The sequence below is a fragment of the Bos mutus genome, chromosome 8, assembly GCF_027580195.1.
Source record: "Bos mutus isolate GX-2022 chromosome 8, NWIPB_WYAK_1.1, whole genome shotgun sequence".
NCBI lineage: Eukaryota > Metazoa > Chordata > Mammalia > Artiodactyla > Bovidae > Bos > Bos mutus.
The window spans coordinates 37,111,372-37,124,809 of record NC_091624.1 but is presented as its reverse complement, the minus strand read 5'-3'; the positions used below and the strand labels follow the sequence as shown (position 1 = coordinate 37,124,809).

The window sequence follows — 13,438 nt, the reverse complement described above, 5'->3', positions numbered from 1 at the left end:
GCTTAGAAAGTCTTAGTTTTCCTGAGGCGGGATCCTCCCATACATCTTAAATGCTGCCTCGTCCAGTTCCTTCGTGCCAGGGTGAGAAAGAAATGAATTCGGTGGGGGAGGGATGGCCACCTGGGTTCACACCTTTCTCTGATATATTTTTGCAGTATGACTTCTCCTTGGAAAAGAAAACCATTGAGTGGGCTGAGGATATTAAGAAGATCCAAGAAGCCCAGTGGGAAGCAGAGCGGAAGGCTGAGGAAGCAGAAGCTACAGTGAATTCCAAGAGTGGCCCGGAGGGTGACAGCAAGATGAGCTTCTCCAAGACTCACGGTGCAGCCGCCATGCCACCTCCTATTAACCCCATCCTTGCCAGCTTACAGCACAACAGCATCCTCACCCCCACTCGGGTCAGCAGCAGTGCCACGAAACAGAAAGTTCTCAGCCCGCCCCACACAAAGGCAGACTTCAACCCTGCTGACTTCGAGTGTGAAGAAGATCCATTTGATAATCTGGAGTTAAAAACTATTGATGAGAAGGAAGAGCTGAGAAACATTCTGGTGGGAACCAGTGGACCCATCATGGCCCAGTTATTGGACAGTAACTTGCCTCGAGGCGGCTCTGGGTCTGTGCTACAGGAGGAGGAGGTCCTGGCCTCTCTGGAGCGGGCCACCCTAGATTTCAAGCCTCTTCACAAACCCAATGGCTTTGTAACCTTACCACAGCTGGGCAACTGTGAAAAGATGTCGCTGTCTTCCAAAGTGTCCCTCCCCCCCATTCCTTCAGTGAGCAATATCAAGTCCTTGTCCTTCCCCAAACTTGACTCTGATGACAGCAGTCAGAAGACACCCAAGATGGCAAGCACTTTCCATAGCACATCCTGCCTCCGCAGTGGCACGTTCTGGAATTTCCTAAAGCCTTCCACCCAAAGCAGTGCCAGTGAGCTCAATGGGCATCCTACCCTTGGGCTTTCAGCTTTGAACTTGGACAGTGGCACAGAGGTGCCAACCCTGACCCCTCCCCAGACGCCTTCCCTGTCTGTCTTGTCTGTGTGCACAGAAGAATCAGCACCTCCAAATACACGTCCCACGGTAAGCCTTTTAAACGCCCTGTATTAAAACTCCACAAATTTCTAAATCCTGCCTAGCAGTTGCCACCCTCACATTCTTCTTTTCAAGATTAGGGACGGATGGGGCATGACCAAATTGACCTTGATTACATTAAGTACATGTAGTTCTGGTTATTTTTCTGAGGACAAGGATTATTAGCTTTGCACCTAACCTGGTAATGATTTTTTCCTCCCTGTATCTTTTTAGTCTTTTTCTTCAAAAAGTTAATGTGTAGCATGTGAATGATGTTTTCCTGCCTGTTGTTTTCCATGCTGCCGTGTCTTGTGTTTGCATTTTTTAAAGGTTTGCTCTCTTTGTGCCTTTTTACTTTTTCCTATTAACTTTTTTTTTTTAACACTTACTTGGTACTCCTTATTTTATCTTCTCTCTACTTCCCTCTCCTCCCTCCTCCCATCTCATTCTGCCCTGAAGTTGGCTCCTATGTGTTTGACTGATTTGGGGTTATGTTTCTTTAAACTAGGTGGTACTTTAGTAACTGGGGAAGTTTGAGCCAAAGGTTGAAATTTGCCATTTTTAAACCTGTGGATTTTAATACTACAATTACTTTTTTCCTTCTTTTTTGGCTTACTACTAAGAATTATGTAATTTTCTCCAAAGGGAGGGAGAGGGGAAGATTGGAACAGATTTAGTGTTGAAGGGTGGATTGATAGAAAAATTGTAACTTGTGTCATCTTGAGTTTGGCCACCTGATGCGAAGAACTGACTCATTGGAAAGGACCCTGATACTGGGAAAGATTGAAGGCAGGAGGAGAGGGGAACAACAGAGGATGAGATGGTTGGATGGCATCACCGACTCGATGGACATGAGTTTGAGCAAGCTCTGGGTGTTGCTGATGGACAGGGAGGCCTGGCGTGCTACAGTCCATGGGGTTGCAAAGAGTTGGACACGACTCAGCGACTGAGCTGAACTGTATCATCTTGAAGGAAATCTGATTTGGTCACACAGAGAAGTTGCATATACAGGGAGGTTACTTTATGTGGTTGTTGCAGCAGCACAGAATAATACGTTATTGTATTATAGAATAGAAATCATAGAAGTCCAAGATTTTGTTATACCAGTTCAGATTTTTAAATAACAGCATATCAAGGCGGTATTTAGAGTCAGAAAGGAGCCTGGTTATATTGGTCGGATATCTCTGAAATCATAATCAGCCTGCTCTTAGCTGGTAGAAAAGATGAGCTTTGGCCTGCCTTAGAAAGAGTGCAGGTTCCCAGCGGTAACGTTCTTGATAAGTGATTGTTTCTGTGTGAGTGCTTCCATTGTCAGAGAGCTTACTGCTGCCTGTAAATGTCCATGGACCTTGGCCCAGAAAACTCAGTAGAGTGCATAAACATCTCTTGTTTTTGTTTAGTCGCTCAGTCATGTCTACCTCTTTGCGACCCCAAGGACTGTAGCTCACCAGGCTCCTTAAGTCCATGGGATTTCCCAGGCAAGAATACTGGAGTGGATTGCTATTTCCTTCTCCAGGGGATCTTCCTGACCCAGGGATATCTTCTGCATTGGCAGGTGGATTCTTTACTGTTGAAGTCCCCAGTGAAGCCTGTAACATCTCTTAGCATGGGCCTTATCCTAATTCGCCCTGGTTTGTGGTTGGGCTCTAGTCAGCAGGATACTCCTCTTTGCTCCCTAATTCATTGCATGCTTTAGAGAAATTAAAAACACACCAGAAGGTTAGGGATCCTTAGCCACCACCATCCCCCACCCTCACCCCCATCTAACTTAAGAGTGTTAAAGTGAACCATTGAGAGACCAAAGCCGGTGAACTAATTACAGAAGGTATTTCTCAAACCAGAACACTCATCATTCTTTGACACATCTGATTGTGCAGTTTGTTTTGGGCCCATCCATTTTAGGGTAGTAGGGTCCCTGCTTCATCCCGGTCTGGGGATTTGCTGCCCTATGGGGGCAGCTTTAAACAGACTTGGAGTTGTGGTGATCTTTTAAGGAAGCCGAGGTCCTTACTCCTAGGGAGCAAAGCCTAGTTCCATCCTAGGCTTTGCTCTAGGATGGCTTTCTATCTTAGTGAGTCTTTGAAGCTGCTAGTTGGAACCTTTACTGGTGAGAGAAGCACTTCTCTTCAAGACAGTGACTGGAGGTAGGGGGTGATGGTCGTCAGCTGGCCCGTATACATCCTTCACATGGGAACTCGCAGGGAATTTCCAGAATTTAGTTCTTGTCATCTATTTCAGGCCCAGGGTTCGGGTCTCATTTTTCAGATTTTCATGTGTCATTGTTTGTATAAACTAATGTTAGCAGTTGAGAACTCCAGGGGTTATCTTGAGAGGAACAGTCCTGTGATGTGCCCTTACTCTGTGCAGCACAGAGCTGCCTGCTCTAGCCCTCATCAGTGTCTCTGCCCCGCTGTGGCTCAGCCCCGCCAGAGGCCTTGCTCTGCTCACAGGTTAGGCTCATCTGCCATCGGGTTCTCTTTCTCTAGGTATGGCTGTATATTCTCTACTCTGTCAGATAAACTTCAGTGAAACATTTGCCTTCTTCCTTGTACTTGAGTTCTCAGTTTACTTCCTGTAGCCAGGAAGGATACGAGAAGTGCCAGTGCACTCTTAAATTGTATTTCAAATGATTTCTGATAATATATAATCTCTTAGCTTTTTGGTGCTTGAATCTGTTGATCATTTCTCATGTTGCCATTGTTTTAATACTTAGAGAGTCACTCTCCATCTCTAGATTAAAAAAAGGAGAGGCTTCTCTTGCGGTCCAGTGGTTAGGAATTGGCACTTCCATTGCCATGGCCCTGGGTTCCATTCCTGGACAGGACTAAGATCCCACAAGTCACATGGCACAGCCAAAAAACGAAATAGGAAAAAAATAGGAAGCTTTGAAAAAGACACAAAGAAGAACTGAAACATTTTAAAAAATAAAAAATGAATTTATTTTTATCAAAGTAATACAAGAATATTTTAATGAAACCAAGTAGCATTTAAAAGGCTTGTATTGAAAAAGAGTAGTTTCCTGCCTCACTTCTCCCTGATTCGTTTTGCTTCCCATAGTCAGGTACTTTTAACTCTTCAAACTGTTTATACTGGGATTTATCTCTATTTTTAAATTGGATGCTTACATTGCATTTTCTAAATTTATTAATTTTAGACAAGTTTATACTTCCTGTTACAGTAAGTTGAGCATTTAGCCCTTATAGTAGGCTTTGCTCCACCTTCTTGTATCTTTCATCATATTTATATCACAAGTTTTGGTTCAGTTAATGTTAGTTAATATTATGATTGGGATGGTATACTGTGGTGATGATGAGGATTTTCTTGGTAGCTTTTATTTCTTATAGTTTAACTGCCCCATTAAAAATTGTATAATTTCTTTATGCCTGTTGCTAGTTCTGTCCAAATGCTCCAAGAGTGTCAAAAGACCTAGTGATAATTTTCTCATTCAAATACATTCAATTTTGTTGGTTAACCTATTGTTTTTGAATCCTTGAATATCCAAAAATGTCTAAATTTTATCCTCGTGTGTGAATAATAGTTTGGCTCAATTTAGATTTTAGTTGAAGATCATTTTTCTTAAAAAATTTTTAAGACGTTACTCCCTTAAAAACAAAAAAACTTCCAGGGACTTCCTGGTGGTCCACTGGTTAAGAATTTGCCTGCCAACAGGGGGACATGAGTTCAGTCCCTGGTTGGGAAGATTCCACATGCCTTGGAGCAGCTGAGCCCGGGTGCCAAAGCTGTGCTCTGGAGCCCGGGAGCTGCAACTCCTGAAGCCTGCGCACCTAGAGCCGTGCTCCGCAACACCAGAAGCCACCGTCATAGAAGCCTGTGCACCACAGCTAGAGGGTAGCCCCAGCTTGATGCAACTAGAGAAAAGTGCGCACACAGCAGTGAAAACCCCATGCAGCCATAAATAAATAAAAATTAAAAACAGAAAGCTCTCAAATTGAAGTACAAGCACCTCTGATTTCTAGCAGTACTGTGCCATTCGGATTTCTTCCCCTACTCCCAAAGCTTTATGGATCCTTTTTTTCATTTCTGGAGATTTGACATTTACCAGTGTAAATGTCACTTATTGTGCTTATCTTCACTTATTGTGCTTGACCCTCCTGGATCCTTTCAAGCAAAGGCTCAGCTCAGTTTTCAAAATCTGGTTGTTGTGGTTTGTTTTTGGTGTTATACTTTTCTGTTTTCTCTGTTCTTCCTATAAGCTGGATGTTGGACCTCCTTGGCTGTTTTTCTAATTTGCTATCTCTTTTCTCTCTCTTTGACTTTATGTTTTACTATCTGAAACGTATCCTTGACTATCATACCATTTTTAAAAAATCTCATAATCTTTTAAATAAAAGCTTTATTTTAAATTTCCAAGTGCTTTGTCTTTTCTCTCTTCTGGTTTGGTCTTATGTCCTTGGCTTTGGCTTTCTGTTCACTTTTAAGAGTGAATCACTAAAAGAAAAACAGTCAAAATGGGGGGAATATGTATGTTGGGGTGTGCCTGCTGGTCGTTAAGACTGACTAGTTAGTTGGCTTTGAAGTGAAAGTTACTCAGTTGTGTCTGATTCTTTGTGACTCCATGGACTATAGCCTGACTTCCATGGCTCCTCGGTCCATGGAATTCTCCAGGCAAGAATACTGGACTGGGTTGCCATTCCCTTCTCCAGGGGATCTTCCCGATCCAGGGATTGAACGTGGGTCTCCTGCATTGCAGGCAGATTTTACCATCTGAGCCACCAGAGAAGGCTTTGAAGAAAGTCAAAGTGAGGTCGCTCAGTTGTTACCGACTCTTTGCGACCCCACAGACTGTAGCCTACCAGCCTCCTCCATCCATGGGATTTTCCAGGCAAGAGTACTAGAGTGGGCCGCCATTTCCTTCTCCAAGGGATCTTCCTGACCCAGGGATCGAACCCGAGTCTCCCTCTGCCTGGCCCTCAGGCAGATGCTTTACTGTCTGAGCCACCAGGGCTTTGAAGGGAGCTCTGTAAAACATCAACATATGAAGATCTTGGGGGCTATTAAAGTTTATCTAAGAATTCTGCTTGAAGGCTAAAGAAAGTGAGGATACTGAAAGAGGCTTACTCAATCCCGTTTTGGTTCTTATACCTCATTCTGCCATATGCTGTGCCTGGTGTCCTCAGTCCTTTTTGGTATTGATTCCGATTTTCTAGAGTAAACCTTGGATCTCTGCAGAAGGTGGGTTGGGGAAGGTCTGCCTGAGGGTTTTCTGCTATCACTGCCTTCGTACTTTGCCTTACCCCAACAGTACCTGGTGCTTCCACATGCTGAAACCTTCTCAGGGGTCTCCTGCTGGACTGACTCTCCATCTCCCACTTTAACTTCACTGTTTCTGCCAGTTATTCTGCCTCCGTTAGCACTCCACCTTCTAAAATTTCATTGAAATACATTGTCCTCTGTTATGCCTTCTTTTTCTAAGGTTAATATAGTTTTATTATCATTTTAGTAGATTTTGGAAGGTAGAATCAATGTATCAGGGCCCAGGCTTTTCTAGCTGGCTCAGTGGTAAAGAATTCGCCTGCCAGTGCAGGAGACGCAGGAGATGCAGGTTCAATCTCTGGGTTGAGAAGATCCCTTAGAGGAGAAAATGGCAACTCGTTGTGGAAAATTCTGAGGACAGAGAAGCCTGGCGAGCTACAGTCCTTGGGTCACAGAGAGTTGATTATGACTGAGCCACTGAGCACACAGACACGCATATCAGGGCTGTGTAAGTTTCAAGCTCAGAGCCAGGCTTCCAGCATTCAGAACTGCAAGTGACATTGTACCTAACGTCTGAGAGCTCCTTCTTGTGTGAGAAGTACTGTGCCAGTAATGCGAACAAGATGCTGTTTGGCTATTGGTATTTTCAGGCCCAGGCAGAGCCTGCCCCTAAAAAGACAGAGTCTTGGGGCCTGCAAAGTGGCCAGACTGGTGTGCTCCAGTTCCCATGCCCTGTCGTGACTCTTGTAACCTGATGACTGAGCCCCAGGACTGTACTGCCTGGAGTGTGCTCTGGTGAGAGGGTTCAGCAGACACTGCAGGCTTTGAGGCTTCTTGGCTTCCCCCAGCTGACTTGGAGGAGAGTATCTGGTTATAGCTATAGAATTTTGAACATGCTTCTAGGATAAGCAGGCTTCTTTCCTCCTCTCTTTCTCTCCCCCACCCCCCCAAAAAAGGAGAGGGTTAAATAAAATTTTCTTGGATGATTTTTCCTGGTTCTTGGGAGATGAGCCAAGTTGTCAGAGAGCTTTTCCCATGGTGGTTCTGTCCTTCAGCCTGGGAGTGAGCTGCCTTTTTGCCTTGGGGCTGATTATTATCAGAAGTGGTGGTAGGGTTTAAGTCTGGGAGTCTGTCCAGTCAGGCTGGGGGCCGGTGGTAGGAGTAGGCCGCCTGTAGCCAGTGCAGTAGAGGCTGAGCCCTAGGGACCATGTTCCAGTCCTTGAGGGTACAGCCTGGAGGGGTGGTAGTCTTCAGCCTTGCTTTTGAAGGACAGTAGCTGTTGCAGGGAATCAAAGCACAGTACACGGTGTGGGGCAGAAGGGCAGTGCCCTCAGAGCATGGGAGCCCTGAGCTGGCCGTCTACCCAGCCCAGTGATAGATGTGACGACGACACTGGGACGTGATGGACATGGTTACTGGGACAGTCAATTCCGGAGTGAGGGGGTTTGAGATTAATGATCCCTCTAGTACTCAGATACGGCAGTTTAGGAAAGGGATAATGGAGCCCTGGAGAGAAGTCATAGCAGCCAGCAAGGTGCTACCAAAGGCGCTTTTCAGAACTTCGTTCTCCACTGCAAACCCAGGGGATTTGGGCAGGAAAGGGCATGTGCTTTCATGGTGCTTCCTCACTCTGCAAGGCGGGATGAGGTCAGAGGACAGCCACACTTGCAGGTGTCTTCCCAACTTTTCTGTCCCTCAGCTGGAGCTCCCGTACCCCTCTTTGTTCTTCCTCAGGACGTCTGGCCAGAAATCTGACCCTTTCTTGCAGGCAGGTTACTTGACTGGAGGTTTGATTAGGTCAGGATTGATAAACCCCTGGATTGGGCCACTTCGGTGACTTGTCTTCTGGGGCCTGGGTCTGTCTTCTTGCCTTAATCCTTTGTTTCTTTCCCACTAGGTCACACCTCCTAATTTCTCAGTGTCACAAGTGCCCAACACTCCCAGCTGTCCCCAGGCTCACTCTGAACTGCAGGCGCTGTCCCCCAGTGAGCGGCACTGTGTGGAGACAGTGGTCAACATGGGCTACTCATACGAGTGTGTCTTGAGAGCCATGAAGAAGAAAGGAGAGAATATCGAGCAGGTGAGTGGTTGGCCAGCCACAGGGCCAGGGGCAGGGGAGAGGTCCCCGATCTCGGGAGCTGGAAGTGTCCTGCCTCTGTCCTAGAGTCCCTCACTCACAGCACCATTGTCTTTTCCTGTGATTAGGGAGGGCGGGCAGGACTCAGGGGGGCTTTGTTGGGGGTTTCCAGCAGCGCTTGTGTTTTGGGGGCTGCTTTGGGACCTGGGCTGAGGGACAGACTTGGGAGTCCTGGAGTTGAGGACTACCCTATCCAGTTACCCCCTTCTCTGCTTCTCCTGAGGCAGTGGCAGAATAGGCTTGAGGTATGGTTAGATGTCTTCTTCCACAAATGTCTATCCTGTCAGAAGCACCCAGGCAGTTCTAATCTAGGGTACTGGAGCCCTAAGCCTTGGGGGCACTTTCTGACTTGGGTGGTTTCTTAGGAGAATATCCTGCCCAGGCTATGGGGTTGACGTCAGTTGGGAGATGTGAGTTGGCTGTGACAGGAACTCTTTTGAAGACTGTCAATGCATATTTAGAAGGGTGTGTCTATCAGCAAATAGTCACTGAGGTCCTGCTGTGTTGGACACAGTTCAAGGTACAAAGTCAAGTCCTATCCAGGATGTAACAGTCAAGGTGGGAAGCAGACGTGTTGATCTGTGTAAGACTTTTGGGAAGCACAGAAAACAGTGGTAGTAGGTGCTAAACTCTTTGTTTTCTTAGATTCTCGACTATCTCTTTGCACATGGACAGCTCTGTGAGAAGGGCTTCGACCCTCTTTTGGTGGAAGAGGCTCTAGAAATGCAGCAGTGTTCAGAGGAAAAGGTAGGCGCCTCCATGCTTCATGGGAACCCTCTGGAAAGAAGGGACAAAGCAGTCTGTCTTGGGGGCACTCCTATTCCACAGCCTTCATCCCTCCCGTTGACTGTAGGCAGAACTAGTTGGAGCAAGAATCTCCCGTGTCCAGACAGGCATGTGGATGTTTGGCTCACATGGAAGTATCAGGTTGAAGACCGTCAAAGATCCCAGGGAAGGGATGGAAAAAAATGACTTGGGCAAAAGCCATACTTTCGGATGATGGGGGAGATGGCTAGTCATTTTGCCTAGGCTGGATGGGAGCATGGATGTGGATGGTGGGACCTGAATGAAGGTCGGTAAGATTTGGGTCCTGGCTGTGGCATCAACCTGTCTTCCTCCATGGCCCTCCTCTGCTTGCTCAGGGACCTGAGAGGCTCCGGCAAGGATGCCCTCCCGAGCAGCCCCTTAGGCGTGTATTTTGCCGCTCAGCTGTACTATGTGGCCAGAACCCTTTCTTGAATCTGTATTCTCTTACTTCTCTTTAGATGATGGAATTTCTTCAGTTAATGAGCAAATTTAAGGAAATGGGCTTTGAACTGAAAGATATTAAGGAAGCTCTGCTATTACACAACAACGACCAGGACAGTGCTCTGGAAGACCTCATGGCTCGGGCGGGAGCCAGCTGAGATGAGGCCCTGCCACGGCCCTGCCACAGAACCACCCCTGCAGGAGGCCCTGAGGAGCCCACCTGTGGGGAAGGAGAAGGGGCACACTTCCGGATTTTCTTTTGGGGGTGGAAGGTCAGGTGTGGAGACTGTGCTTGCCAAGTCTCTACAAGCCTAGGTCCTGAGCTGGGGAGAAAGTGGGTAAGATTTGGGCATGCACATGCCCCAGAACTGTCCTGGCTCCTTCCATATTAAAAGTATTTGTATCCTGAGAAGTGTCCTTCCCGCCTTGGCCCTCCAGATTGACTTCTCTGGTCTTTTTGGGATCTGTATGGCTTCAGCCGAAACCTGGCCCAGCTGCCAGAAGGAGCTGGGGAGGAGGAGGTGGTGGGGCCAGACTCAGTGCTGCTTCGGGGCTAGATGTTCCCTCGTCCGCAAGAGTGGGCTGACCTCTAATCCAAGTTGAGTGCAATTGAAAGGTTCTTCCAGGGTTTTGTTTTTTCCCCTTTTAACAATGTCACTTAGTGTGACACTGGTTCTGCAGTGTCTCTGAGGTGCAGAGAATGCCCTTTACCCCTTGGGGCCCTGAGTTTGCCTTTTCTGCCAGGCAGTTACCACACTTCCCTGCCCCAGCCTGTTTCTTTTGGCCTGGTTTGGACTACAATCTTCTGCTACCCAGGATTTTAGAGCCCCCAACTCTAGGAAGCAGTCGTCAGTTTAAGGAATCATTTGTCCCTTCCCAGCACATCAAGCAGGGAAAAAGCAGGCCATGATTTAGTCCCCCAGCACTAACTCCACCTCAGTTCTCCCTGGAGAACAGCCTCTCCCTCCGGCCCCTGCTCTAGGACGACACAACGAATAACACCTAGTCATAGAAATCAGTCTCTTTGGTTTGTTTTGTATTATGTTGTACATCATTAAAGATCTAAATACAAAGGATATACAGTCTTGATGAATCTAAAGTAATTTGCTAACTATTTTGATTCTTCAGAGAGAACTACTAATAAAAATCTAAAAGGTATATCCTGTTGTGATGATTTATTGCCAAGGAATGTTTCGCTGCAGGGTGGAGGTTAGTGAGTGGTAAGCGGATTTGCTGGGGATGGAACAGAAGCTAACCATTTTGTGTCATTTCACTCCTTTCTTCCAATTCTTAGGCCTGTGTAACCCAGGTTTTTGGTTTGCAAAGGCAGGCCTAGATACAAGGGTCTGTTTAAACCTGACCTAGCTCGGTCTCTGGGTTAAGGACATAGACATGTGCCTTCCTGCAAGACTGACTGTGGAAGTGAGACAGGCTGGGCCTTTGGGGGAGACACTCAGAAGTGAGGAATAAGTCCCTTGTCCTGTGAGCAGCATCAGGCATATTTATGTGTTGCACAGGTAGGACGGGGATTCAGACTGCTTCACTAGCTCTCAGTGGTGCTGTTGTATTCAATGGCACTAGATTTATCCCAGCTTCTTGTCCTTAGTTGTAATACTCTCTCTCCCACAGTCCTCCCTGTGCTCTTGGCTTGGATGGGTCTCTAATTTTTGTAGTGATGATGTGAGGATACAGAACCTTTGGGCTGGGAAGCAGTAAGCTGGAAAGAGGCCGCCCTCTGATGGTCAGATGAGGCATGGCCATTGTCTCAGCCAGTTAGCCTGTCTTCTGGCCTTTAAAATTAATTAAACCCTTCTTTTAAAATTTGTAGAAGTTATCCTTTAACTTCTACAAGAGGTCAAAATTCCATATGAAAATGGGTGTCAGGGCCAAGGCTTTGACATGTGAATCTCAACTTGATCCAAGGTGGCCTTGGTAAGTAATTGACTACCTGGTATTTCTTTTTTTTTTCATGTTTTGTATTTTTTAATAAAGTTTGTAATCCAATGGACACACAAAACAAAACTGCGCTGAGAAAAACAGTTTCATAAATTAATAAGTGTTAGGAAGTTGAGGGAGAGGTCAAGGTCACAGGAAGAAGGGAAGCCAGTCTTTTTGTGTGTGACACTTCCAAATTGTATGGGTACCTGGTATTTCTTAAGCTTCTTTCTGCTAAAAAGATACACAGCAAACAACTCACATGAAGGGGTGCATGTATGTGTGTAAAACTGCTTTCGAGTCTCACTGGCCAGAGCACTTACTGCCAAGGCACTGAACACAGGCCACTGAAAGGGCGAGCAGATGGCCAGGGCGACCCTGGATAAAGGTGAGGCTAGGAGATGGACTTGCCTGAGATACTCCAGCCATTCGGCTATTCTGTCGGGGAGTGCGGTGAGTGAGGACTCACAGATAGCACTTAGGAATATGATGCAGGCAGATGGTCTCAGCAAAAGGCAGAGATTGGAAAAGAATGCAGTGGTGCGAGCGCCCTCTTCCGTCTAAATACTGGGTTGCAGGGAGGGAGGGGAACTGGAAGCAAAAGACCTGTCCCACATCTGCTCCTGTTAAAGACATTGAGTTACGGTTTATTCATTTTACATTTTCAGAAGCTAACCTCCCGAGGGCTGGTGGGGCAGATCTCACCCAGCCCCCACCCACTAGCACCAGCGTTTATAGTTTTTGACCAAGTAGTCCTGGAGGAAGGCACAGAATCCGGCTGGTAAAACCTCTAGGCTCAGCATGTTCTCTCCCCTAGCTTGCGACCTCCAATCTATAAGTTACCGCTGACCAGCCCGGCCCCCCCATCCTCAGACCCCCAAATTCAGAAACATCTACAGGGTTATTAGCCCCAACTGTGTTTCCACAAAGGGTCAGTAATGCAAATCTTCAACCCCAAAGAAAAGGGAGAGACCTATTAGAAGTTGTTCAGGCTCATCTGTCCTTCCCGGCAGAAGCCCCTGTGCTTGGAACTGGACAGATGCTCGCTCTGAGAGAGGAGCTCACCAGCCCAGGCCATGAGCGGTGAGGGAGAGACCAGCATGGGTGGGACAAGGGAGTGGGTGCCGAGATCTGCAGGGGGACCTGGTGGAGGCCCCTCCAGCTCTTGAGAGCCCAGCCACCCCGTACCAACTCCACTCTAAGACACCGCTGTCCTCTCGGGGCTTGCAGCTGGCTTGTGGCAGGCCAGGTATAGCTGTAGCTGGCTCCTCAGACTCTGGATGCACTTGGACTTCAGAACCATGATTTCATCTAGCTGGATCACAAAACCTTCAAAATCCTGAGAAAGGAAACAAAGGTCAAACGGAGCTTCTGCTGTTACTGGCCCTCTGTCATATCTGCTTTTCTAATCCCTTCTCTTGCAGGAGGATTTCAGAGCCCAGGCCCTTCCTCCAGTTGGAAAACCTGAAGGATAGTCACCATGGCATAGGGTGGGCCCACTTCTCTACAGAGAGAGGTATCTGCAGGGCAAAAGGGTGTTTTTGTAGAAGTACCTCTGGTCTGCATAAGGCAAGTCACTGTTACGATCACAGGGAGGGGCCTCCAACAAGCCACTAGGAAGGCAGAATGGCAAGGAGAGAGGCTGGAAACACTGACCTGGGAATGCGGAGTGTCACACCATCTCCCACCTGTCCTCGCGCCCCTCAAGCCAGCTCAGAGGAGTGGCAAGAGAAGGCTCAAAGCCTCCACAAAGCTACAGTGTGGCAGCAGAGCCTTTCTGAACACACTGCAGGAAACAGGGATGACTATCTAACTAGCTGGACTTCCCTGGTGG

At 47.2% G+C, this 13,438-nt stretch overlaps 2 protein-coding genes across 6 annotated transcripts in view; one reads left to right on the top strand and one right to left on the bottom strand.

The window, feature by feature from the left end:
* UBAP1 (ubiquitin associated protein 1) overlaps positions 1 to 10,827 on the top strand; it is a 69,931-nt gene extending 59,104 nt beyond the window's left edge. For all 4 annotated transcript variants that reach the window (XM_005903031.3, XM_005903030.2, XM_070375452.1 and 1 more), the window contains 4 exons: positions 156 to 1,079; positions 8,182 to 8,364; positions 9,067 to 9,168; positions 9,687 to 10,827. In XM_005903031.3, coding sequence (XP_005903093.1) covers positions 156 to 1,079; positions 8,182 to 8,364; positions 9,067 to 9,168; positions 9,687 to 9,827 — 1,350 coding nt within the window. In that variant the 3' untranslated portion in view covers positions 9,828 to 10,827. The remainder of the gene's footprint in view (positions 1 to 155; positions 1,080 to 8,181; positions 8,365 to 9,066; positions 9,169 to 9,686) is intronic.
* A 1,835-nt stretch (positions 10,828 to 12,662) lies between these two features.
* KIF24 (kinesin family member 24) overlaps positions 12,663 to 13,438 on the bottom strand; it is a 71,951-nt gene continuing 71,175 nt past the window's right edge. For both annotated transcript variants that reach the window (XM_070375443.1, XM_070375444.1), the window contains exon 14: positions 12,663 to 12,943. In XM_070375443.1, coding sequence (XP_070231544.1) covers positions 12,803 to 12,943 — 141 coding nt within the window. In that variant the 3' untranslated portion in view covers positions 12,663 to 12,802. The remainder of the gene's footprint in view (positions 12,944 to 13,438) is intronic.